We start from the raw sequence: 27,170 nt of genomic DNA, 5'->3' as shown, positions 1-27,170 counted from the left end.
TAGGAACCTGGGGGGGGGAATCTAGAGTTAATGGGTTTGTTTGACATGAAAAATAGAAATCAGTCACAGAAACAGTGTAATTCTGTTTAAAGTATAAGGATAGGAACTCTAACATTTAATTCAATTGAGAATCAGAGTAAACAAACGACAAGATTAAAGACATAAAACGACATGAATGGCTACATGAAACACATAGAATTTCCTGATAGAATACTTTACTGAAGAACACCATCTTCCCAGGAGATGTTTGAGAACATCATAAGCATTTGGCTTGGGTAATTTTCAGAATAATTCTGCCTGAAAGCAAAGGGTAGAATTAGATGGTCTCGCCTACAGTACAAATTCAGTGAAGACTGTTCAGAAATCAAGTGCTGTATTAGCATTGGCAATGATGATTTTTAACTTTATTTACACTAAACACAACAGTCTTACACACTTACTCAAGATTACATGTGGAAGAACTTTTTTTTTCTACTTATACCTGAGTGTGATTTTAAAATTCTGTGCAGTTTTTCATTGCCAAAAACTCAAGAAATTTAGGTTGTAACAATGTAATATAAATTTATAAACCTTAATTCTCAAAAGGGGATATCTTAGTAAGATGTTGAAATATTCATGTTCATTTCATATATGGCGCTTATGAAGCTGAAGGTTTCCTGAGCAATTCTGTATAATTTGTAATTGTGTCAAGACATCCACAGTAATTTTTAAGAATGAAAATCAGCATGAGGTTTTTCTTATATATTTAGAGTCAATAGGTTTGTATCACGGTTTAATTCTGCAAAACAAACAGTACTGTCGGTATTAAATGGGCTATAAAATTTGTTTCACAATATTAGGAAAAGCATCTATAATTTGGCATCCTTTACAGATATGAATTTGAGAGATATTTTGATCTCTTTCACTATTGCAAATTTCAAAAGGGGTGAATGAAATTCACACCCACAATTCCACACAATACATCATTGTGTTATGATGTTAGAATCCCATTTCTAGTTGTGACTTGAATAGCACTGATATACATCACAGACTATTTTCACAGTCACTAGATAGGAAGGATCAGTAAAATTTCCTAAGACAGGTTTGTTTAATGTACATTTGGTCTGTGTCACTAAACAATGCTATATATATAACAGTCCAATTTGGCAATCTATTTCTGTTTGTCATAAAATCTTTAAACAGCAGGATGGTATGATTAAGGTTTCAAAACCAATTATTATTTATATAATAGATAATAACACTACCATGCCAGTTACCCAAGTAAAGCTATTAGAGAAACAGATTAAAAACCTGAAAGGATTTGAGGGATATGGCCAGAGGAGCTTTTTTTAACATATATATATATATATAGATAGAGATAGATATATATACATATAGTGGTGAGTACAGAAAATGCTTTAAAACATAGGAATGACCAAAATTCAATGGTGCATAATATAATTTCTTAGAGGAAAAAATTGCATCAAATTCAATTTCATTTTTTATTCATACATATACAGCGGTGATAAAGTGAAACTATATATATCTAATTTAATTATTTGGCCCCAAAAAGCATATTAAGAACTACCTTAAAGAGTTCGTGTCATGGCACAGTGGTTAACGAATCCGACTAGGAACCATGAGGTTGCGAGTTTGATTCCTGGCCTCGCTCAGTGGGTTAAGGATCCGGCATTGCTGTGAGCTGTGGTGTGAGTCACAGAAGCAGCTCGCATCCCACATTGCTGTGGCTTTGGCGCAGGCTGGTGCTACAACTCCAATTCGACCCCTAGCCTGGGAATCTCCATATGCCTGGGAGCGGCTCAAGCAAAGGCAAAAAGACCAAAAAAAAAAAAAAAAAAAAAAGAAAGAAAAAAAAGAACTACCTTAAGAAAAAAATATGTTGTTCATCATTAAAATACATACCTAGTATCCAGCTGATGTTCCAAAGTTTTTGTAACCCAGAAGTTTCTGGAATTTGGAAATAATTTTTCCCCATAGAAGCAATGCCATAAAATATTAGTTTCTCTGGTTAATGCCCCAAAGCTTATTGAACCTATAATTTTGAAACTATGTTTTTGTACTAACTCAGGTCCAGGCAGCAGGAATGATATGGAGGGGAAAAAAAATCTTCCATTAATCTTGGGCATAGGACTAGCCATATACAGGATTTTAAAATGTGGAATTTATCACCAATGCCATTTTGAGTATCTACAAAGTGTCAGCAACTGGTATGATGTTTATATATGTTAACTGATGTATTTCTTATAGCAGCGCTGCCAAGTAGAAACTATTATCCCTATTTTATGCCCGAATAAAATGGATACAAAATGTAATTTATCCAAGTTCACATAGCTAGCAATTAGTTAGAATGAAAGCCCAAATCTGCCCTACTTTAGAGCCCGTGCTGTTTCCAATGTGCCATACTGTTCTTGGAGTCCTCCTTCCCGCTGAAACGCACAGACCCACTCCAAACCCCACAATCCTCCTGCTTCTATGGAGCCCTTACCACAACCCTGTACTCAAATCTGCCTCATACCCCAGAGTGCTCTCTGCTCTAAAATTATCCATTTCCCTTGTCCCAATCCAAACTTAACGTCCATTTGTGCAGCTGACCTTAATTTGATGTAAGACAGAGATAGTCTGATGTTCTAGAGTTGTCTGCAATTAAGGAGAGGTGTGTGTGTGTGTGTGTGTGTGTGTGTGTGTGTGTGTGTGTTATATAAATGTGTGCCTACACATAAAAGCTCACATGCACACACACACACACACACACACACACACACACACACACACACACACAGTCTATATCTCTATGATCTTTTAAATGTGACAAGGTACCCGGCAGTCAGGCCCACTTCAGATGTCTGCCTCTGATGTCACCTTCTTTTATGCTATTCCTGCTGGGGGGTTGGGATAAAACCTTGAAACAGAGGCAAGAGTTATAGCAGAATTGGAAAAATGTGAAAGACTTAAATGTCCCACATCACAATCATTTTTTTCTTCCTGGAGCTTTATTGGCCCCCAGTTCTTGGGCCCTGCTCCATTTTTATAGGCCGCAGATGGGCTTCAGGTGGGAAGGGAGGCGCATAGACATCCCAGAGGATCCAGGTGAGGCCTGACATTCATAATCATTCCCTTCAGCTAGGGTTTGAGAGAAACCCTGAGTGCTGAGACCCTCTTGTTCTTCTTCTCACAGAAAAGGTTCAAAACAACTCTAGGAAAGTCTAGGCTTATAGGGGTATGGATTCCCACAAAGCCAGGAAGCCCTGAAGCCCTGGTAGTTCTCCAAGGAAACTCTAAGCTAGTTGGCTCCTTGCTGTCAACCAGCTGGCAGCTTCCAAACAGTCCTCTTGACGAGTCCTGTGCAGCTGTGTTTTATGTTTCCATATGGCCTTGCCAGAGGTCCCTCCTTTAAACAGACCTGGTTTCCACAATTAGTGTGGACTCAAAACAGGTTAGTTATGGAATGCATTAAACTCTGAAGGCCTCATGGGGCTATTTACACCTCTTTGGACTATTTCCAAGATCCCAGATTATACTGTAAGTGTAAATTAAGGAAGTCTCATGATCCTATGGCTATGACTGGAACATGTAACTTGGCCATATCTCATGCCCCATTTTCCAAAATGTTTTTGGCCTCATTTTAATGATTTTGCCACCCTGAAAGATAAACTCTCTGTAATCTTAAAGTCATGCATTAGAAAGTATCTCTCTCCCATTTTTGAATGTGCCTGGTTCTATTCCTCAGCTACAAAAATTGAAGACTAATCAGTTTTTTTCCTTTGGCATTGAAATCTTGAAGGAATTTATTTGCATTCATCTGGCCAGGTTATAAATACCATCCAACACCCATATTATGCCATTTCATTACTTAAAATAATAAATTGGTTTCACTTAATAAAATATAAAACCAGATGAAGTCAGTCTGTATACCCAATGGTTGGGAACATACATTTAGCAGCTGTTGGAAGGAAAAAAAAATGATGCTGAAAAGGTCAGTCTCCTGGTCAGTACATAAGATCACTTATAGATCACAGATTCAAGAAAACTTAAAATGTAATGCTAAGTGGTTCTTATTTTTTATTCATGGCCTCCCTTATATACCCAAAGAATCAGAGCTTGGTTTTGGTGTTCTCCGCCCCCCCCCACCCCCCCCACCCCGCTTCTGCTCTCAGCTGCTCTTAGACCTGTTCCCTTGGGGCCTCTCCTCTTCGCGGGGTCATGTTTCCAGCCTTGCACCTAACAACGCAGTACCTGACACATAGGCCCTTAATAAATACTTGTGGAATGAGTTTTGAAACCTGAACAAGGAAGACTATGCTGTCAGGTGAAATAACACAAGTCCAAGAACCAAGAAATTAGTTAGCTGAACACAATTTCATAATAATGATGGCAATTATATTTGGATTTGATTACACTTTATATGTGCCCAACACTTTACTAGAGATTTTAAAAATATAATCTCATTTTACTTTAGTCATCACAACATTGGTTGTTATTACCGCTATTTTATAGATAAATAAACTGAGGCTTTGAGAAGGAAAGTAATATGTTCACGGCCACATAGTTATTAAGTGTATATTAACCGGGATTAACATGTATGTCTATTCAATGCCATAATCAAAGGCTTCTTTAACTTTTTTGATCTAGTTCTCCATTTTTTCATCTATTAAACATGGGAATTTTAGTAGTCATTAAGATCTCTTCCAACCTTAAGATGTTTTGGCTATCAAGGGACACATATCTAAAGGAAATTTACAATTTGCTGAGTTTTCCTTGTTGATTAAAATTCTGCAAGAGACAAAGAAATGACTTTCCAAAGCTGAACATTTAGAAATGCTGAGAGGAAAGAAGAGAGGCACTCTGGGGCAGTCTGAACCTTTCTATGGTTTTTCAGATCCACCTAAATCTAGAGTTAGCTTTGTCTTTTATAGGCGTTAACAGTTAACTGATAACCTACTATGTACAAGATACAATGCCAAAACTTTACATGTATTATTTTATGGAAATCTCTTTGAGATGGCACCCCTTTTGTTAATTGTGAATAGTAATATAGTAATAAGTTTAACTTGCAGAAGGTCACACAGCTAGCTGCTTGGACTCAAACCCAAATATGTTTAACCCTGAAGCCCCAAATTTTAACTTTGAATTTATACTGTTTCTGCATGCTCTTTTTAACTTATTTATCTATGTACATTTAATGTTTTTTTATATCAATGTCCTTTAATTCTTTTGGTCACATATTTTGAAATAATGTCCATGGGATGTAGAACAGATCTGCTTAGTTTGTTTGCTAACACATATCCTAGTGTCACATAGGTAGTGACACTTATCAAGTATCTCATGATGCATGCCTTTCAGTGCAATTCAATACCTTTGGATCACTCTCAGTCACATGCCTATGAGTTACAAGCTCAGTTTTCCTCTCCCTGTAAATATTTCTTTCTGTCTAAGGTAGATAGATTAATATGAATAAAAGAAAACAGACAACCACATCAATGCAGAGATTTGAAAACTCTGACCTAAAACAAAATTTCCATAGAGAAAAGATAATGCATAGGGTGATTGATGTAACAGAAATCCTACATCGCTAAATATGTTCCCACAGTTCTTTCTGTACTTATTAAAAGGGATTATTGACACTTTTAGAAAATAAAATCTCTAGGACTCTGATAGCAAATTAACTTTGATATTAAGAGGAATTCAAGTTAATTGTTACTCTCTATATCAGGACTTATATTCAGTTTAACTCTGATATATTACACACTGCTATTAATCTGCTTGCATGTATGACGTAAAAATTCACATACATTTCTCTTGTGCATTTATCACCTCAAAGATGTGACCTCCAAATTAAGTTAAAGTGTGGAAATGCTCAAAACAGACCAAGTTAGTTTCCGTAACCTTTGAAGCGAGGGAGATATTTTAGAAGCTATGCATTTTTTGATCAAATAAGTATTAGTTCATTTTTGCTTTAACCAAGTACACATTTCATAAAAGAACACTCATAAGGTTAGCTATTTTTCCCTAACCAACTTCTTCACAATGAAATCCAACTGCAATATTCATTTAGAAATTTGATAATGCTCTCTTGTGTGAGTTTTAGGAATATTTGAAACCCCATTGCATATAAATTATATCACGGAAAAGCTATATAAATATTCTATTATAGCACATGCTGTTCTAAGGATCTGTCAGGATTTCCTTTATACACTCCATTTTGAGTGGTATATAAATCAGATGTAAAAATTCATGTTGGACTGAGACTCAGCACAAAAGGCCTCCTCCAGAGGCAAATGCTTTTTTTTTCAAAATGTGGTTTGAATTATGTTGGTCATTTTTAAGTTATAGAAGTGCAGAAAATATATTTGTGGTTTTGAAGGAGAGAGATTTTTTCCATTTTTATAACTCATTAGGAAACTTTACAGGCCTTTGGACCATTTTGTGGTTTAGTTCTTCTCAAGTTTTTCCCCAACGCAATATTAAAACTTGAATGGTGTCCGCTATGAATCCAGTGATTACGGTTCTGAATACAAATGTGTGTGTGTACAGATACATATATCCAATTATACATATCTTAGGCTAGGAGAAGTTTCAATAGTATCATGACTGAGCTAGATTAGGCCTAGCTGTCATCCATTTTTGTCCTTGGTATCACATCATTTAGTCTATCAAAAGAATCCTCTATCTTTACCATAGTTCAACATGTAATGCTTATAATTTTAAAGCTGCATTTCTAACTTGCAGAAAAATCAAGAGTTAAACACTGCTTCTTTTACGAGGTCTTTGGCAGTAAGGCTGTGCCTTTTCTAGGTTTTGCTTTTCTCTAATATGTAGGGCAAGTTGCAGCATATTTATTAGATATTCAATGGTAATTAACCTATTTGTAGGCATTTAATATGTAAAGCATTTAATAAACATTTAGTATGTTTATGTATATAAATCAGTTTATGACATAGTACTGAACTTATTTTGTCTACATAATAACATGTTGCTAAGTAACTTCATAAACATGTAAACTATTACTTTAGCACATAGAGAATATGATTATATTATCTTAGTAGCAGCAGTTAAAACCTGAGAAAGTTTTGTTCGGACTTAGTTAGAATAACTCACAAAATCAGATAAACCAATCTTTCAAATTATTTTAAAGGATAATGACAGCAGAACTAGTTTATGTGATTGAATTGCTTCTCCTACATTATATTTAGTTCATTAATGCATTAGAATAACACATTTAGTGGTTCTTATGTATCGCCTTATAATAGATCAACATAATAAGCCTAGGAGGTTAAACATTTCCCAGTCTAATTCTTTATGTTTTATTTAATTCCACTTAGAATCTCTGAGTCTTGACTCCTAATACAGTTCCCTTTTCATCATATTTCACTATTTGTGGTGCAGTTACTGGAATCTTTGCATCTAGTGACAGTTGGAATGGACCACTCAGAAGATAAATCAAGTATTTGCCTGCACCTGGTGGAGCAATGGGAATTTTTCCTTTGGGACACTCTGAGGAGCAGGAGAGCCCCATCTCCTCCTGGATGTTTTATCCACTAACCTACTGTCATGGAAATTGGTCAACACTATAATAGAGATAACTGAATACCCAGTTTTCTTTGTTTTTCGTATTAACAGGAGAGCAAGGTTACTAATGAGAGGTCATATCCCAAATCTCTAATCTATGAAGCTAATATCCTTATTTCTATTTGGGTCATTTTAAAAAAATTCTGCTCCATTTACTTTTACTAAATCATGCTACTTCTGTTTTCCATAATGTTATATTTGGTTACAATTATAAATTTTTATGTGTAATTCATGTATTACCGCTCTTATACTTTTTTCTCTTAGCTTATTAAAGTCATAGCTCTTATGATTTAACTTAACATGTATCACTCCGAACACCTCTCTGTGTGACTCAGTCATTAAAAGGTTCGTTACAACTTTCGGGGGAAGTCTATGAATTTCTGAGTACTAGGTACATATTGAAACAGTTTTATGTTAATTAGAGATATTCTGAAGTACAGCAAAAATATTTTAAAAACACTAAAAATAAATGTACTTTAAATGACAAACAGTTTTACATGTTACAAATCTAGATTTCATGGTTTGGATTTAAGCAATTTATAGCTCATTATGTAGGCAACATATAATTGTATCCCTCCCCCCGCCATCTGTTACCTTATACCCATATTTTTCTTACATTTGGAGAAGAGATAATACAGTACTATTATCTGAATAGCACTGAACTTGTTAAAGCCTAGCACTATTGTTTTATACATAACATGTATATTTTAAACAGAATGGCTACTTCTTACAACCAGTGAAATAGTGGCATTAAAAAATTAAGATAAAAAATTAAGGAATGTAAGATATATTCTCACCTTGATTTTACCTTTAAGCAGCCTTTTATATGTCTATTAGGAACATCTTCCTGTGGTTTTACAGGCTCCATCTCTTGTTCTTTCTTTTGACAAACCAATATATAATTTGTGCCATTATTATTTGACCAAAATGTACCAACCGAAGTTTCATAACGTATACAAAACTCAACTTTACTGCCGTCTTTTTGATAAGGAGGAACCAGTGAAATCTTAAAGGAGAACTGGTCAGTGTCACCATCACATGAATTCGGGACATATTCTGCTAATATGTCATAATATGTCTGCCAGTCATCTAAAGACATTCTCACATATACTAACTTCTCAAAAGAAATATTCAAAACTCGAATAATACCCTTCATACTTGTAGATCCAGGAGGATACTCAGCTGACTCCAATATTGCCTTCTGTACTTGAAGTTGTTGCATAAGATCTTCTTTTGAAGAAGGCAAGTCAAACAGTGGAGTTAAAACATATTCTTCTGTGTGGAAAATGTCCTTTGTTAAATCAAAATCAGTTGAACTACTTGGTAATTCCCAGGAATCAAATTCTTTAACAGACACAAGATTGAATCCAAAGGTGTCGGCAAATGAAACTCTTCTCGCACCTGAAGGTGGTGGAGTATCCAGGTAAATGTCTTCAGACGAATCAGAGCCTCGTCTGCTAGGTTGAGGGGAGAAACCAGGTCTGAAGTTAGCTTTAATCTCTTCATCTTCAGAAAGAGAATCAGATAAATTAGGAACTTCTAAAAAGTTATCTTTGCTGATATGACTAGGTTCTTCAGAAGGCTCCATTGGGCTCTCTGATATCAAATAAGAGAGAACTGTACAACTAGTAGAGACTGATATTTGAGACACTGAGGCTTAAAATAAGTATAAGGTTACAGTTGACATTGCAAAAAGAAGTCAGCTCTATAAATAGGTCCGATGGCTTGTAAACTATGCTCCCTTGCCTCCAAAGGCCTTTAATATGATAGCATCCATGTTACTCTCACTGGCATGTTTCAGATTTAACTCTCAATTTTTAATGTTGCACATGTTTATGTGTTCCAAAGAAACATTTTAAATCATTTTCTGCTGTGTTTGAAAATCTGAAACTATAGAATAAAAATGTTATTTTAACCATTTAAATAATTTAAATAACCAGTATTTAACCATTAAAAGTGAAAACGTGATGGAGTTCCCTGCCAGCCTAGCAGTTAAGGATTCAGCATTGTCACCGCCGTGGCTCGGGTTCAAAACCTGGCCTGGGAACTTCTGTATGCCATTGGCACAGCCAAAAAAGAAAAAAAGAAAAAGAAAAGAAAAGTAGCATCACAATACTAAATATGTAGTTTCAGCTAAATCAATCTACTGGACCAGGCAAAGGAAGGCAGACAGTAGAGAATAAGAACATTTATAGAATGGGAAAAAATCTAGTGTCTAAACTAATGTTAGCTACCATTTATCATGGACTTATAACCTCTAAAGGGTTAAACAGAGGTGCTAGGAGTTCTTAGGAAAGAAACATGATTTAGATGGAGAAGGTATTACTTGAAATAAACCATGAAGGGTAAACAGGATATAGACATGCAGGGTTGGAGTGAGGTGGATTTTCCAGATAGAAGAAATAGCCTAAACCAAGACCTAAAATGAACAATTAGTCAAATCTGTCATTTTAAATATTAATAAGTTTCTTTTTAATTAAGCTATGGAAAAATACAGACAAGTAATGTGTTATTGACTTGAAAATGTAAGTGGGCAATGATAAGTCTGGTCCAGGGGTAAAATATGTATGTAGAATAAAATGTTCATCTTTGGCAAATTGCCATTTTACGCACACAAAGCAGACATTAATACCATGGCCTTTTGGAGTTCTGTGTTTTAAAGTGTGAGCAGCCTGTTTAGACTCTCATATTTTCTTATATTGCTGTAAAACCCACTTTGGGAATGGCAGTTGGGAAAAACCTATAAAAAATTTAAACATACGTGTGCTTTGACCCAGAAATGCTCTAGCTACAAATTTACCCCGTCAGTAAGGGATAGGTATGCGAAGATAAATATAGATATATGTTCATAAGAGGATTGCTTATTTTGAAAACTCTAAAAACTATCTAAATATCTATTAGCAGGGAAATGGACAAATATATAATAGAATGTTTTATCATATTAAAAAGGATAAAGTATCACTTTATATGCTGATAGGGAAAGACAGCCAAACTAACTGGCTAAGTGAAGAAAAGGAAGTATGCACAGATATGTGCATAGAAAATTCCTGGAAAGGTACAAAAGGAACTGTTAGTGGTGGTTATCTCTAACCACAGAGGTTGAAGATTATAAGGGAAAAAGACTCACTCATTTCACTTTATGGTCTCTGTACTGTTTGAAATATTAGCCATGAGCAAGGTTTTCTTTCAATATATCTTCAACAAAAATTAATTGTGAGAAGTGATTGTTTTTTAAAAAAAGAAAACTCAGTAACATAATTTCTTTAAAACTACAGATTTATAAATATATTATAACTTACTGAATAATTTTAATTGCATAAAATAGTGTATCAAGAAATTATTTTTCAAAACTAAAAATAAGCAGTGTCTCAGATAAAGAAATGAAATTATTTAGGCCTTACCACATAGAATGGATGATGACCACGTGGATTGTTCAAGAATGGAAAATAGCTGTGGACATAACTCTCCTTTGTGAACATAATGACCACGAGCCAAGAATAGTCATATTCCAAGGTACCTAAAATATATTACTAGGTATTTAGGAAAAAGTCATAACAAAAATATTTCATAAAATTTGTAAACAATCCATACGGTCACATAAATTATAGAATAATGAAAATTTGTAGATATAATAATGCATTAATGTAGTTTAACTATCCGGAGCTTGCTTATAAGCAGAGACATGGAGACAAAGATTCTTGGGTTTGGTCCCGTCGTGGCACAGTGTTTAGTGAATCCGACTAGGAAGCATGAGCTTTCGGGTTAGATCCCTGGCCTCGCTCAGTGGGTTAAGATCCGACGTTGCCATGAGCTGTGGTGTAGGTCACAGATGTGCCTCAGATCTGGCATTGCTGTGGCTCTGGTGTAGGCCGGTGGCTTCTGACACTTACTATCTTACTATCAGAATGTTGCTCGAATTTTCTTACCCTGTTTTCCTGATGGTTAAAATGCAGTGTTAACAATTAAATGAGGTGTTTGTTAAATGTTTAGCACAAAACTTATGGTAGCAATAACTACTTTTATTTCTATATATGTTTGTGAAAGGTTGATCTCTAAGAGACATAAAGATAGACAGACAGATAGATAGACAGACAGTCAGACAGACAGACTATAGAGAATCCACATATATAATATTAAGTCATTAAGTAATGGGAGTTTCCTTTGTGGCTCAGCAGGTTAAGGACCTGACATTGTGTCTGTGAGGATGTGAGTTTGACCCCTGGCCTCACTCAATGCGTTAAGGATCCAGCATTGCCACAAGCTGCTGCACAGGTTGTGGCTGTGGCTTGGATCTGGTGTTACCATGCCGTGTAATGACTGTGGCTTAGGCTTGAGCTGCAGCTCTGGTTTGACCCCTGGCCTGGGAACTTCCATATGCTGCAAGTGTGGCCATAAACAGAAAGAAAAAAAGAGAGAAAAAACAATTAAGTAACGGTTTGTAATTTGTTTTATTTTTATCTTTTTCAAAAGCTATAGTAGATAACGTTCAGCTTTATAATAGCTTTACATTAGCAAATGGTCCTGTTATTTGAGCTAACTTCTCTTTCCACAGAGCACTTCTCCCTTGATTTGTGGTAATCACTGCCTCTCTTTTGGAGTTTATAACCTTTGTGTAATTGTAAATGGTTGACATGTTCCCCCTTAGTCACCACTTAGCTCAAGCAGAGTGATTTCATCTTTTTAATCTCTTCTCACATGTCAATCCTCCAGCGCTTTTTATCATTTTTTTCCTCCTCTATGAACTTCTTCCAGCTTGCCTATATTCTCTTGTTAATGAGCTGCCCCCAGATGAATGCAAAAGCACAGATCAAGTGTCTTTGGGGCATGTGAAGAAATCCTACCAGTGTCAGCCTTGTGACGGTGTTTCTCTTCAGTTAAAATTCACATCGCCTTGCTTTTTTCCCTGTCATAGATCAGACCAACATCTCATTTTTTTCATATTCACTACTACCTCAATTTTAACATGACTTTTACCACACTATTCCTTAATTCTTTAGGTATGCTGCTTTTATCAGTTACTTTTTATTTAAATTTTTTAACCAAACTGCAACTCAAGTTTTCACATATTCCACTTCCTTTGTATTAATCAAAGATTCTCAAAGGTGCCGTTAACATCAAAGACTGTTTCAGTCAGGGTTTCTGTAAATAGGAAGTATATGTCATACTCAAAATAGGGTAATTCCAGGAGGGCTTATTTACAAGGATTTATTTATTAAGTGTAAATGCAGAAAAGCCGCAAGAGCTAGTACAGTAAACTAGGGCCAATTGCGTCAGAGCTGTTACCATTCTTCAAGGGATGAGGAAAGGGGGCAGTCGTCAAACTTGAAAGCACAGAATGCCATAAACTGTTGATTGGCTGAAGGGGATCAGTGATCTTTGGTCCAGGGACACAGCCAGCTGAAAATGACCTTGTCATTTTAAATATCCTTCCTGGGCTACCCATTGGCCAGAAGTTATGGGTTTTATTAAAAATTCATTCAGGTCAGTCTTTTGGACCAGAGAGCAGGGTGGAAACAGGCAAAAAAAAAAGTGCTGTGTGGATTTGGAAGAGCAGGCAGAAGATGTAAGAGATTAAAAGTTTAATATTTATTGGAGTTCCATTGTGGCGCAGTGTGTTAGGATCCAGTGTTGTCACTGCAACAGCTCTGGTCGTTGCTGTGACATGGGTTCGATCCCTGGCTCAGGAATTTCCATGTGCCATGTGCAGGGCCAAAAAATATTTCGTATTATCTTTATGTGCTTACGTGCTGTATTTAAGAATATGTAGGTCTCTTCCTCTTTCTTCATACATATTCCATCTGAAAGCCAACTGAGTTTCTGTTGCCTGATCTTTTATGATCACAGCAAAAAAAAAAAAAAAAAAAAAAAAAAAAACAGTTCAAATGTCTAAGATCTGTAAGCTCTGATTCAGTGGAAATCACATAAAAATACTGAACGATGACTAAGAAAGAAATATTTTTGAGATTAAGTACAACATTGCATTTGTGTCCCTTGTTAGCATAAGTTTCTTTTCTGCATCCTAAACTCAAGAAACATTTTGTCAAAGAGAACTTGAAGAATGATTCTTTTTTTTTTTTTTTTTTTTTTCTTTTTTGGCTGCTCTGCAACATAAGGAGTTACCAGGCCAGGGATCAGATCCTAGCTACAGTTGCAACCTATGCCACAGCTGCAGTAACCCTGGATCTTTAAACCCACTGTGCCAGGCCGGGAACTGAATCTGCATTCCTGGCACTATAGAGATGCTGCCAATCCCATTGAGACACAGGAAGAACTTCGAACAGTGATTCTTTCTTTTCTTTTTCCCACTTTTTTGACTCTTCAGGCCCACCCACAGCATATGGAAGCTCCCAGGCTAGGGATCAAATCAGAGCTATAACTGTCAGCCTACACCACAGCCACAGCAACACTGGATCCAAGCCGTGTCTTCGATCTACACCACAGCTCATGGCAATGCCAGATCCTTAACCACTGAGCAAGGCCAGTAATCATGGATACTAGTCAGGTTTGTTACCACTGAGCCATGATGGCAACTCCCCAAACAGTGATTCTTAATGAGAACTACATAGTAAAAAATCACTGAGATGCTCAACCTACACAGGCTCAGATGCGAGCTCAGATTTATGGAGTGAGAGCTTCCAATTTGATGATGCTCCACAGTGAATCTGGTAGGTAGACTGGTTACAATGCATGGTGTACTAGTCTGTTGTCATAGGTTCAAGGACTTTGGTTCTAGTTAGAAAGAGTTGTAGGTATCATCCCTCAGGTACCACAGACATTTTTTCTTTTTGTTTTTGTTTGTGGCTTTTGTCTTTTTAGGGCTGCACCTGCAGCATATGGAGGTTCCCAGGCTAGGGGCCTAATTGGAGCTGTAGCTGCCGGGCATAGCCACAGCCACAGCAATGCCAGATCCGAGCCATGTCTCCGACCTTCACCAAAGCTCACGGCAAAGCAGGATCCTTAACCCACTGAGCGAGGCCAGGGATCGAATCCACAACTCCATGGTTCCTAGTCAGATTCGTTTCAGCTACGCCACGATGGGAACTCCCACAGGCTTTTTTTTTTTTTTTTTTTTTTTTTTTTAATACAAAGACTTTTACAAGAAATCACATAAAAATTTGGTTGAGTTATAGAGAAGCAGAACTTGAAGGCATTTAGAAATTGTCTAAGCTGGTCCTTTCATTTTCACATAAGAAAACTGAAATCCAGAACAATGAAGGACCCTATCATTTGGTAACAAATCTGGGACTTGAACTCAGCTCTCCTGCTTTCAGTCCAGTATTCTCCACATTATACCATCCATACACCAACTTTTAGTTTTAGAATTCACAATTAACAAATTAGTCATTCTTTGAAAAATAGTCATTAAAATTCATTTGTTCTAGATTTAGTTTACTTTTTTTAATAAATTCACTTTTGTGAACATTCTTTTTCCATCTGATGAAAGATCTCTGAAATTGCCCAAGTAATTTTTCTTTGTAGCAGTATCTCTCAACCTTTTTTAGCTATGCCCCTTTGGTAAATATAATATCTTACACTGTTTTCTCACTCTCCCTCAGATACTTTGCAATACCCGTAGTTGGGAATTACTGGTCTCAGTTACAAAAATTAATTATATGATATCTTTAGAACTAATATTGGTACTTATTATTTTAAAGGACTATTCGTTAAAATGCACTGTTTCAAACACAGTTGGAGACCCATATTTGTTCATCAGATGCCAATAATTGGGGAAAAAAACCTCTGAAATTGTTTACAACTACCAATAAGATAAGTCACATATAAGTCAGCCAAAATTGAAAACTCTGCCAGATGAAGATAAATTTTTAAAGGGGGGTGTCATTTATTCTATAGAGAGATGAATCATTCAGTATAGGTAATTGATCATGTTATAGCAGAAGAATTTGCCACCAAAAGCATTTTGATTCTTTAGCTTAATTTATAAAAGAAAAACTAGTAAAATACTCAACCATCGAGTGCTTATTTATATGGATTGTATAATGTGCTTTAAACTCCTTTGATCAAAATAAAAGCATAAGAATATAAAGTAGTTATAGAAATAAAGGGCTTTAAGGACAGTTAGCAAGCAAGCTTCTTCAGGGCTGCCCCCTTCATTTTACATATAAGAAAATTGAAATCTAAGTGGTCAACTGGGTTCTTACCTTGGGTTGTGAATGACTTCAGCATTAGTTCTAGAAGGAAACATATTGTAAACTTCTTAAAGACAGAAACCGCCTGATAATATCTTAGTAAATTGTTAACTGACCATAAAAAACACATTCTCATAGTACATGTATTTTGATATTAAAAAGTACAGCTAAGCACACTGTACTAGGAGTCAGTAGACATGAATCCGGGGGTCACATTTATAACCAAGAACCTATAGGATAGAAATCATGTACCTGCTATGTATAAATATCAGGATATTTTTTTTTATGATTTTCTCAAAACTTGGGAATCTGCAAATAACTTGAGCCTTTTATTGTAAAAGTTGCCATTTACATGTTTAAAAAACATACATTGACTTCCTTCTCTGCCACACACTGTGCTAGATCCTAAGCTTACAAAGTTAGATTTAAAATATGGAATCTGGAGTTCCCTTCGTGGCTCAGTGGTTAACGAATCTGACTAGGAACCATGAGGTTGCGTGTTTGGTCCCTGGCCTTGCTCAGTGGGTTAAGGATCCAGCGTTGCTATGAGCTGTGGTGTAGGTCACAGACTCGGCTCAGATCCTGCATTGCTGTGGCTCTGGCGAAGGCCAGTGGCTACAGCTCTGATTTGACCCCTAGCCTGGGAACCTCCATATGCCGTGGGTGCGGCCCTAAAAAAGACTAAAATAAAATAAAATAAAATATGGAATCTTTTCTCAATAGCCTAGCATCTAGGAGTGGTAGGCAACAGCAGGAACTCTCCATCATAATATAGGTCAATTTCTTGCCCTAATAGCCTTAGTCATTGATTAGAAGATCTTGAAAATAATCCTGGTACGCTTGCTTACAATATTCTTCTCTTTATTGTGTGAGAATTATACTCAAGTTGGACTCGTTTCATAAATAGGTTTTTAAATTCTTTTGTCTGCAGCCAGGATTGGTCCATCCCTTTTTTAGAAGATCAGACTCCACATCCTACAAAATACTGAGTCTTATGGCTGCTATTTACTTTGTTAATTTTATTGACTATTTATTTCAGAGACTCTAGTGTTAAAATGTTAACCAACAATGCTCCACTCAATTTTCACCACACATTTTCACTGCAGGTGAGGACATCAGCTAAGAAATATTTAGGGGTCCACATCAGAGTTCAATATATCTTGCTATGACATAGATAGCCCTACTCTGGGGTTGCTGCTTTACACAATTAAAAAAGCAAATTTAAGATTTTTTTCCTAACTATATTAATGTGAATTGTCAGAAACTTATTTTAAATATCACTTTAATATTTGAAGTTATAAATTTCAGTAGTTAAATTTTAGATAATGTTTATCTGGATTCACCTTTGTACATATTTGTCATATTTTTCAGACACAAATATCTATTTCATTAAACATATTTAATGGTGGAAGTTCCATGTTCCATCCCCAACCTAGCACAGTGGGTTAAGGATCCGGCCTTGCTGTAGCTTCAGCATCAGTGGTCACTTGGACCTGATCTCTGGCCTGGGAACTCTATATGCGATGCGGCAGCCAAAAAAAAAAAAAAAAAAAAAAAAAAAGGAGAGAGAGAAAGAAAGATAATTATGGTGATTACAATTTACAAGGAAAATGATCACTTAAAATCCCATCATCTGGAGTTCCCGTCGTGGCTCAGTGGTTAACGAATCCAACTAGGAACCATGAGGTTGCGGGTTCGATCCCTGGCCTTGCTCAGTGGGTTAAGGATCTGGCGTTGCTATGAGCTGTGGTGTAGGTTGCAGACACAGCTCGGATCCTGCATTGCTGTGGCTCTGGCATAGGCCAGCGGCTGCAACTCCATATCGACCCCTAGCCTGGGAATCTCCATATGCCGCAGGAGCAGCCCAAGAAATGGCAAAAAGACAAAAAAAAAAATCCAGTCATCTAAATTATTTGACATTTAGAGGTGTTAGCTAATGCTACAGTGGTAAAATATAAATTTTTCAAATCAGCATGTTGTACACATTAAACTTGCACAATGTTATATATCAATTATATCTCACTAAATTTAAAAAAATCATCTAGTATAGTCATTGTGTATTTTTGTTATATTTTCTCTTTGTGAGAGCTCCATGAGTATAAGTATCCATTTTGTATACCATTGTTATTCCCATATATCCCATATTACGTAAGATAGATGAATGGATGTGTGCATGAATGGATGGATGGATAGTGCATGGGTGGTAGGCAGAATGAATGACTTCAATATAAGCCACTATTGTTCTGGCATTCTATCAAGTATACCTTTTTATTCCTATTTCTGCACTTCTACAACATAGTAATAATCAACATTTATAATATAAGTTCCTGAAGTAACTTCTAAAATTAACTTCTAAAAAATAATTATTCCCATGTGGACTATGTGGCAGTTATCCATCTGCCAAAATATTTTGTTAATCAGTATACTCTGTTCTTTGTTCAGGCCAGGTATTTCCCGTAGAATATAAATACCACTGCATGCTGTTGGTGACCTTTTACTGTGTACACATCCAGATAAATACAGAAGAAAGAATTTCACAAGTTGTTTCAGATTCACTTTATAATACATTGTTTGGAGGCATATATATTCTTTGCCACTGAGTCAAGTAAGATTTTTTTTTTTGCCTTCTTCTCTGCTCCATACTAGTCCTTCCTTATTGTTACTGAATTCAATATATGGTTTAAGACAGAATGAAACAACTACCATATGACCCAGGAATCCCACTCTTGGGCATATATCTGGACAAAATTTTCATTGAAAAAGATACACGCACCTCTATGTTCATTGCAGCACTATTCACAATAGCCAAGACACGGAAACAACCCAAATGCCCATTGACAGATGAACAGATTAAGAAGATGTGATATATACACACAATGGAATACTACTCAGTCATTAAAAATAACAAAATAATGCCATTTGTGGCAACATGGATGGAACTAGAGACTTTCATACTATGTGAAATAAGTCAGAAGGGGAAAGGCAAATACCATATGATATCACTTATATCTAGAATCTAATATATGGCACAAATGAACCTTTCCACAGAAAATAAACTCATGGACTTAGAGAACAGACTTCTGGTTTCCAAGGGGGAGGGGGAGGGAGTGGGATGGACTGGCAGTTTGGGTTTAATAGATGCAAACTATGCATTTGGAGTGGGTAAGCAATGAAGTCCTGCTGTATAGCACAAGGGACTATATCTAGTCACTTGTGATGGAACATGATGGAGGATAATCTGAGAAAGAGAATATATATACACACATATATATATATATATATATATATATATATATATATATATATATGACTGGGTCACTTTTCTTTTTTTTTTTTTAATTTTTTTTTCCCACTGTACAGCTGGGTCACTTTTCTGTACAGTAGAAATTGACAGAACACTGTAAATCAATTATAATGAAAAAAATCATAAAAATAATAGAATATATGTAAAAATAAAAATAAAATATATGTATACCTAAAACAAAAGGCAGAATGAAACAAAGGGACATGGAAGAAAATAAAACAATTTGGTAAAATTAAGTTTCTGGGATTTTACTATGAGATCATACATAAATAAGCATGCAGGTAACTATATTTTTTTCCAGTCAGCTTACAGGGTAGTAATATATTTGACTTCCTTGTTTATGTCTTATGTCAGTTTGTGTCTTATTCATTAACTGTAGATTTCTCTCAAAGTTTCAAAGATATGGATATGCTTTATGCAATGCTTGGCACAGTTTTGGGTGACGACAAAAAACTTAATGCTTCTGCAACAACTTAAAGAATCTTAAATTAAATTTACCATGCAGTGTAGGATGCCTAGTCATGTTTAATATTATAACAAAGCCAGCAACACTGGCAGTATTACTTAATTGTTTCAACTATCTATTATTTAAATTTACGGGGCCAGGGCCTGTGATATGTAGATACTGCAGGATATATGGATAAAAACAATGGGTCTGAAAATTCTCTAAAACTCCATGTTCAATTTATTCATGTCTAGATTTTACTGTGTTGACTACACAAAATTTTTATTTCAGATCCTATACCAAAAAAATGCAAGGCTTATTTGACAATCAGGAGTAATTTATCCTGTGAATTAAAGGTAGAATATGTGCTAGTCTCTTCCTTTCGTGCATCTAAAGTCCAGCCCAAAATGAAGCGGTATCTATCCATTATAAAAATATCTTTGCTATGTAGTATGAAAAAAAAATGATGATGTTTATATCAACACATACACACATTATGCATACCTAATCTGACTATTTAGGTGAGAAATAAATAGAACTTGCTTAATTTTTCATAAGGCACTCCTGGTACAGTGAATAGACATAGCTAGCATTATTCTAAATTTTCCCATGGCAAATCATCTTTTACCAATAGAGCAGTCAACTGTCACAGGATTATTTGAGAATTTTCTTAGGAATATAAAAACATCTAGGCAAAATCTAGACATAATCTTAACTCAGTAGTTTATTTTATATATATATATATATATATATATATATATATATATAAATCATATAACTAAAAGTTATCAAATGTATAAGGAAGTGAGAAATACGTATTAAGTGGAGTCAGTTTGATAGTTCAAATAATTTGCTCACTGATGAATCTACTTTGGCAAACTGATATAATCCACTTTGTAGTTTGTCTTTGTCCCTTGTAAGTTTGACATTATTTGGTCTTAAAGTTGAAAATCTCCTTGGAAATCATTTTGTCCAACATCCACCCTTTAAAAACTCCCTTTTAATATTTATTAATAGGAGTGCTCCTATCTTATTTGGTATAAATCCAGCGATAGCAAACTCACTGCTTCATGAGGCACTGCATTCCACTTGAAAAAAAATTAATAAAAACTCTTATTTTGTGCTATAGTCCAATTTACATTGGTTTTTGTGTCTTACTTTTATTCTTATCTTAGAAGCAGCTTTTGAGATCCTCATAAGAACTTACCGCATTAACCAAAGTCTTCATGAAAATTTGTGTCACCTGAAGTACAACTTTTACAGTACTGCATTTATATTAAAACTTCACAGATCATTAGTGTATAGCTCATTGAATTTTTCCCAAGGTGATCTTGTCCCTTTAAGCAACTAGTTAGAAACATAGGAGATTACCAACTCTAGCAAGAAATGTCTCATACCTGCGTGCAACAGCTGCTTCTAAAGGTAACCACTATCTTGACTTCTATCACCACTGATTAGTTTTTCTGTTTTTTTGTTTGTTTTTTTTTTTAGCGTAGTTTTTCTGGGCACAAACTGTTTGGTCTGGCTTCTTTTGCTTGATATACTATTTGAGAGATTCATTCATTTTCTTGGTTGTATACTCTTCTATTTTATGAATAGATCAAAATTTATTATTCCTCCTACTGTTGAAAGACGTTTGGTTTGTTAACATATGAACCTCTAAAGATAGGTATGCTATGAACGTTCTTGTGTATATCATTTGGTGCCCAGGTGTATGCATTCCTATTGCGTATATGCCCAGGAGAACATTTGCTGGATCATAAGATAGGTGTTTATTCACCTTTAAGAGCTACCAACAAGCAGTTTATCAAAGTGGTAGGACAGACATACACTCCCAAACTGCAATGTATGAGAATTTGAGTCCTTGCAAGCACTTAGTACTGTCAGTAATTTTTTTGTCACTATGGTAATTATAAGATGGTATTTTAACTGTTTTATTTTTGCTGACATCTAATAGAGTTAAGTATCTTTTCATTTTTTTGGAAAATTTAGGTGTCTGCTTTTGTGAACTGACTGTTCAGTCAGACAGATAGATAGAAGTGGTTTTTTTTTTGTCATAAATACATGTGTATATGTCTATATGTGTATTATTTCTTTCATTACATAACCTGTCTTTTCAATCTTAATGATGTCTTTTGATGAATGGAATTTAAGTACAGCTTATTTGCTAGTCCTTTAGGGAAATCCTTTCTGACTTACCTTGCATATTTAAATCTACAGTCCAAGAGTTCCTGCTGTGGTGCAGTGCGTGAGCAATCCAACTGCAGCAGCTCCAGTCACTTTGAGGGTACAGGTTTGATCTCCAGCCTGGCGCAGTGGGTTAAAGGATCCACTGCTGATCTAGCTGCAGCATAGGTTGCAGCTGTGGCTTGGATTCAATCCCTGACCCTCTCTTTAGAGGTACATGTATTCCATATGCCATGGGTGTGGCCATTAAAATAACTAACTAAATAAATAAATCTACATTCCATCTGGAATTGATTTATGGGTACAATATGAGGTAAAGGAATCAAGATTTTTTTTTTCTGTCTTTTTGTCTTTTTAGGGCCGCATCCATGACATATGGAGGTTCCCAGGCTAGGGGTCGAATAGGAGCTGCAGCTGCCAGCCTATACCACAGCCACAGCAACAAGATCCAAGCCACATCTGTGACCTATACTACAGCTCATGGCAACACCAGATCCTCAACCCACTGAGTGACACCAGGGATTGAATCCACGTCCTCATGGACACTAGTCCGGTGTTAACCACTGAACCATGACAGGAACTCCAAGATTTATTTTTGATGCATAAAAATACCCATCGTGTTCAGAATAACTTACTGAAAATCTTGTTCTTTCTCCCTATGCCATGGTGTCGCCTTTGTAATAAATTAGTGGCCATATGTGTGAGAGTCTGTTTCTGTACTCTGTAATCTAGATAATTGTTCTGTCGTACTATTTTTGTGCTACTATCACATTTTAATTATCGTAGCTTCATAATGTCTTCATATTCTCTAAAATACATATAAGCTTATTCTTCAAAATTTTCTTGACCTTTTGTAACTAACTCCATTTAAATTTCAGAATCAGTTGGTAATTTCTACCAAAAATTCTGCTAGGAATCTATCTCATAGACATTTTAGCTGTTTTTATTTATTTATTTAATTTGCTAATCTTAAGACTAGTATTAATATTTTTTAATTATTTAATGAATTTTATTACATTTATAGGTGACAACAATAATCACAACCAAATTTTACAGCATTTCCATCCCAAATCCTCAATGCATCCCCCACCCCACAACCTGTCTCATTTGGAAACCATAAGTTTTTCGAAGTCTGTGAGTCACTATCTGTTCTGCAAAGAAGTCCATTGCATCCTTTTTTTAGATTCCACATGTAAGTGATAGCATTTGATATTGGTGTCTCATTGACTGACTTCATTTAGCATGATAATTTCTAGATCCATCCATGTTGCTAGAAATGCCATTATTTTTTTCCTTTTAATGGCTGGGTAATATTTCATTATGCATATGTACCACATCTTCTTGATCCACTCCTCTGTTGATGGACATTTAGGTTGTTTCCATGTCTTGGCTATTGCATAATGCTTCAATGAACATTGGAGTACATGTGTCTTTTCGTGTCATGGTTTTCTCTGGATAGATGCCCAGAAGTGGGATTGCTGGATCAAACAGTAGTTCGATTTTTAGTTTTCTGAGAAATCTCCATACTGTTTTCCACAGTGGTTGTACCAATTTATATTCCCACCAACAGTGTAATAGGGTTGCTTTTTCTCCACACTCTCTTCAGCATTTATTTTTTATAGACTTTTTGATGATGGTCATTCTGGCTGGTATAGGGTAGCACCTCACAGTGGTTTTGATTTGCATTTCTCTAATAATGAGTGATGTTGAATATCTTTTCATGTGTTTTTTGGCCATCTGTATGTCTTCTTTGGAGAACTGTCTGTTTAGATCTTCTGCCCATTTTTTGATGGGGTCGTTTGTTTTTTTGATATTGAGCTATAGGAGGTGTTTATAAATTTTGGAAATTAATCCCTTTTCAGTCGATTCACTTGCAAAGATTTTCTCCCATTCTGTGGGTTGTCTTTTTGTGTTATTTAGGGTTTCCTTTGCTGTGCAGAAACGTTGAAGTTTGATTAGGTCCCATTTGTTTATTTTTGTTTTTATTGTCATTCCTCTGATAGGTGGATCTGAGAAGATGTTGCTGTCATTTATGTCAGAGAGTGTTTGGCCTATGTTTTCCTCTAAGAGTTTTATACTATCTGATATTATATCTATGTATTTAATCCATTTCAAGTTTATTTTTGTGTATGGTGTTAGGAAGTGATCTAATTTCATTCTTTTACGTGTGGCTGTCCAGTTTTCCCAGCACCACTTATTGAAGAGGCTGTCTTTTCTCCATTGTATATTCTTGCCTCCTTTGTCATAGATTAGTTGACTGTAGATACATGGGTTTAACTCTGGGCTTTCTATCCTGATCCATAAAACCGTACGCCACTGGCACAAAGACAGAAATATAGATTTTAGCTGTTTTTAAATTTATCTCCATAATATTTTGTAGTTTGCAGTAAGGAGCCCTTTCACATGTATTATTAGATTCATTTCTTAGTATTTGATTTGCTGTGCTATTGTATATACTGTCATTTTAAACATTTCATCTTCTATTTTTTCCATTACTATTTTCTGTTTTTCCTTTTGTTAGTATATAGAGATGCGATTGATTTTGGTAATATGACCTTGTATCTAGTGACCTAACTAAATTCATTTATTAAGTACGTAGTAGCTTATAGTTTGTGTTTTATGTGTACAGTATCATATCATCTGTGAATAGTGGAAGGTTATTTCTTAGTTTCTCATCTTCTTAACTGTTTTTTTACTTCCTTGCCTTACTGCACTGGCAAAAAAATCTAGTGCAATGTTCAATAGTAGTAGCTATAACTAGCATTCATATGGTAAAGATTGCAGTATTTCACAATTTAGTATGAAATTTAATCTTGGTTAAACTGAATATCCACATGCAGAAGAATTAAGATGGAACCCATCTCCCAATAAACAAAACATTTCAAAAAGAAAGTCTTACAATTGAAAATCTTAGTCTAGAAAACTTTTACACAAAATCATAGACATAAATCTTCATGTGCTTGGATTGGATAATAGTTTCTTAGGTATGTTACCAAAAGCACAAATGATAAAAGAAAAAAAATAAATTGCACTCCATCAAAATTAAAAAATTTGTACTCCAAAAAACACTATCAAGATAATGCAAAGACTGCCGACAGAATGCGAGAAAATATCTTCAAATAATATATGATAAAGAGCTCATTTGTTGAATATATAAAGAACTCTTACAACTCGATAATAAAAAGATAAATAACCCCATTCAAAAATGGGCAAAAGATTTGGATAGGCATTTCTCCAAAGAAAAACTTTGAATGGCCAATAAGCTCAAGATAATATGCTCAAACTCATTAGTAATTAAGGCTGTAATCAAAGAGCAGATAATGACAAGTGTTGAAGCTTTGGAGTATTATGAGTTTTTATGTGTTTCTGGTGGGAATGTAAAATTCTACAGCCACTTTGGGAAGCAACTTGTCAGTTTCTCAGATGACTAAATATGAGTTACCATATGAGCCAGCAATTTCACTCCTAAATATATATCCAAGAGAAATAAAAACATTTATCTACACAAAAAAACTCACATGAATATTTATAGCAACCTATTCATGACAGTGCAAACGTGAAAAAAGAAAACAGATATTCACCAGCAAATGAAAGAATAAACAAAATTTGGTATAACAATACAATGAAGTACCATTCAGAAACAGAAAAGAATGAAGTACATGTTACAACATGAATGAGCCTTGAAAACATTATGCTAAGTGAAATATACTATACAGAAAAGGCCACGTATTGTATGATTCCATTTATGTGAAATGTCCAGAATAGGCAGATCCATTGAGAGAGGATGTAAATTAGTGGTTGTCAGAGGCTGAGAGTAAGGGGAATGGTAAGTGACTGCTAATGGGTAATGAGTTTCTTCTTGAAGTGATGAAACGATTTAAGAGTTATATAATAGTGATTTGTACATGTCTGTGAAAATACTAAAAATCCACTGAATTGTAAGCTTTAAACAGGTGAATTTTAAGATTTGTGAATTATGTCTCAATTTTTAAAAATCCAGTAGTATGGTAAAATTCTCCATTTGGCACTATTTTTTCTTGCACTGTTTTCACAGTGATTTTAAAATCTATGTCTGATAAACATTTTTCTTTCTTATTGGTCTTGGCAGGATAACCAGTCTGCCGCAAAATACAGCATCATAACAGAAAGGGAAGTAAATTTTTCTACCCTTTAAATGTGCCAATTCTCCCTCAATGTATATTAGTGCAATTGATTTTTATGAACTTAAATGTAATATAATATTATTCTTGTAAGCTTATTTCTTCTGCTATAGCATCCAGCTTTCATATTAGTTACAGCACTCAGCTTTTACAACAAACATTCCCAAGTTGGAGTTCCCGTCGTGGCTCAGTGGTTAATGAATCCAACTAGGAACCATGAGGTTGAGGGTTCGAGCCCTGGCCTTGCTCAGTGGATTAAGGATCCGGCGTTGCCCTGAGCTGTGGTGTAGGTCACAATCAAGGCTCGGATCCCGTGCTGCCGTGGCTCTGGCGTAGGCCAGCGGCTACAGCTCCAATTCGACCCCTAGCCTGGACACCTCCATATGCTGCGGCAACAGTCCAAGAAACGGCAAAAAGACATAAAAATAAATAAAATAAAATATTTATAAAAAAAATTCCCAAGTAGGATATAATTTTCTAAAATATAAATTCTCTATAGACACTTAGATGCAATATTTCCAAATTTCCTCACCCATGCACATACAAACTTCTAGTAATCAAGTGATAATAATCTGTAAGATTGCTCTGATAAAAAGAAAAAAAACTTAAAAACTGTTTCCATATCCTTTAGATGGTCTCCAGTAAGAAAGTCTTCAAAAAAATTAAATAGAACATATTTCTAGAGGTGTAAAAGACTTTAGCTAAAGCCTCTTCTTTTTTAGAGATGTAGATATTAAAGGGCAGGTAAATGACATATTTTCACCCCATCACGGCTAGTTAATAAAAGGAGTGCATTAGTCCCAGAGCTATTATTCTTTATATACTCACCACTTTACAATAAATTCAATTCAACTGAAGTCCACTGGGGACACACACGCGTGCACGCGCACACACCCACACACGCACACACACATATATAAAACATAGATGATAACAGTACTGTTATGAATATTAAATTAGATGATACAATTTTTAAAGGTCAAGCACAGTGCCTAGCACATAGCAGATCTCTAGTTAGCAGTAACACACAGTGGAATTAAAAATAAAGTAATTTAAATTAAACTTGTATAAAATATTACATTTTTTCAAAACACCATATTCATTAGATTTTATCACTTTTATAACACATTTTATTTTTTCTGTTTGTATAACTTTCCTTTTCTAATTTAGAGAAATTGTATTTAATGCATAAAGGTGAGAACATATAAAATAGCCATTTGAGTATAATACTGCTGTACCTCTTTCTTCATCTATAAGATGGCAATAATCATATCCACTGTGGGTTACGGGGACAAATGCCATTAATGATAAAATGAGATTAATCAGAAAAAGTATGTATTTGTGTAACTTTCTTTTAAAGA

General features: G+C 35.2%; 1 protein-coding gene and 1 long non-coding RNA gene across 3 annotated transcripts in view; one reads left to right on the top strand and one right to left on the bottom strand.

Moving 5' to 3' along the window:
• The window catches only part of PPP1R3A (protein phosphatase 1 regulatory subunit 3A), a 38,929-nt gene extending 29,762 nt beyond the window's left edge, over positions 1–9,167 (bottom strand). For both annotated transcript variants that reach the window (XM_003360157.5, XM_085005754.1), the window contains exon 1: positions 8,364–9,167. In XM_003360157.5, coding sequence (XP_003360205.2) covers positions 8,364–9,154 — 791 coding nt within the window. In that variant the 5' untranslated portion in view covers positions 9,155–9,167. The remainder of the gene's footprint in view (positions 1–8,363) is intronic.
• LOC110257539 (uncharacterized) overlaps positions 1–27,170 on the top strand; it is a 744,583-nt gene that overhangs the window by 637,042 nt on the left and 80,371 nt on the right. The gene's annotated exons all lie outside the window — the stretch shown is intronic.

The sequence above is a fragment of the Sus scrofa genome, chromosome 18, assembly GCF_054392235.1.
Source record: "Sus scrofa isolate SSC_HxYL_T2T_F1_AM1 chromosome 18, Sscrofa_HxYL_maternal_Yorkshire_Landrace_v2.0, whole genome shotgun sequence".
NCBI lineage: Eukaryota > Metazoa > Chordata > Mammalia > Artiodactyla > Suidae > Sus > Sus scrofa.
Note: the sequence above shows the minus strand (reverse complement) of the source record. Positions and strands in the feature narration are given on the sequence as shown.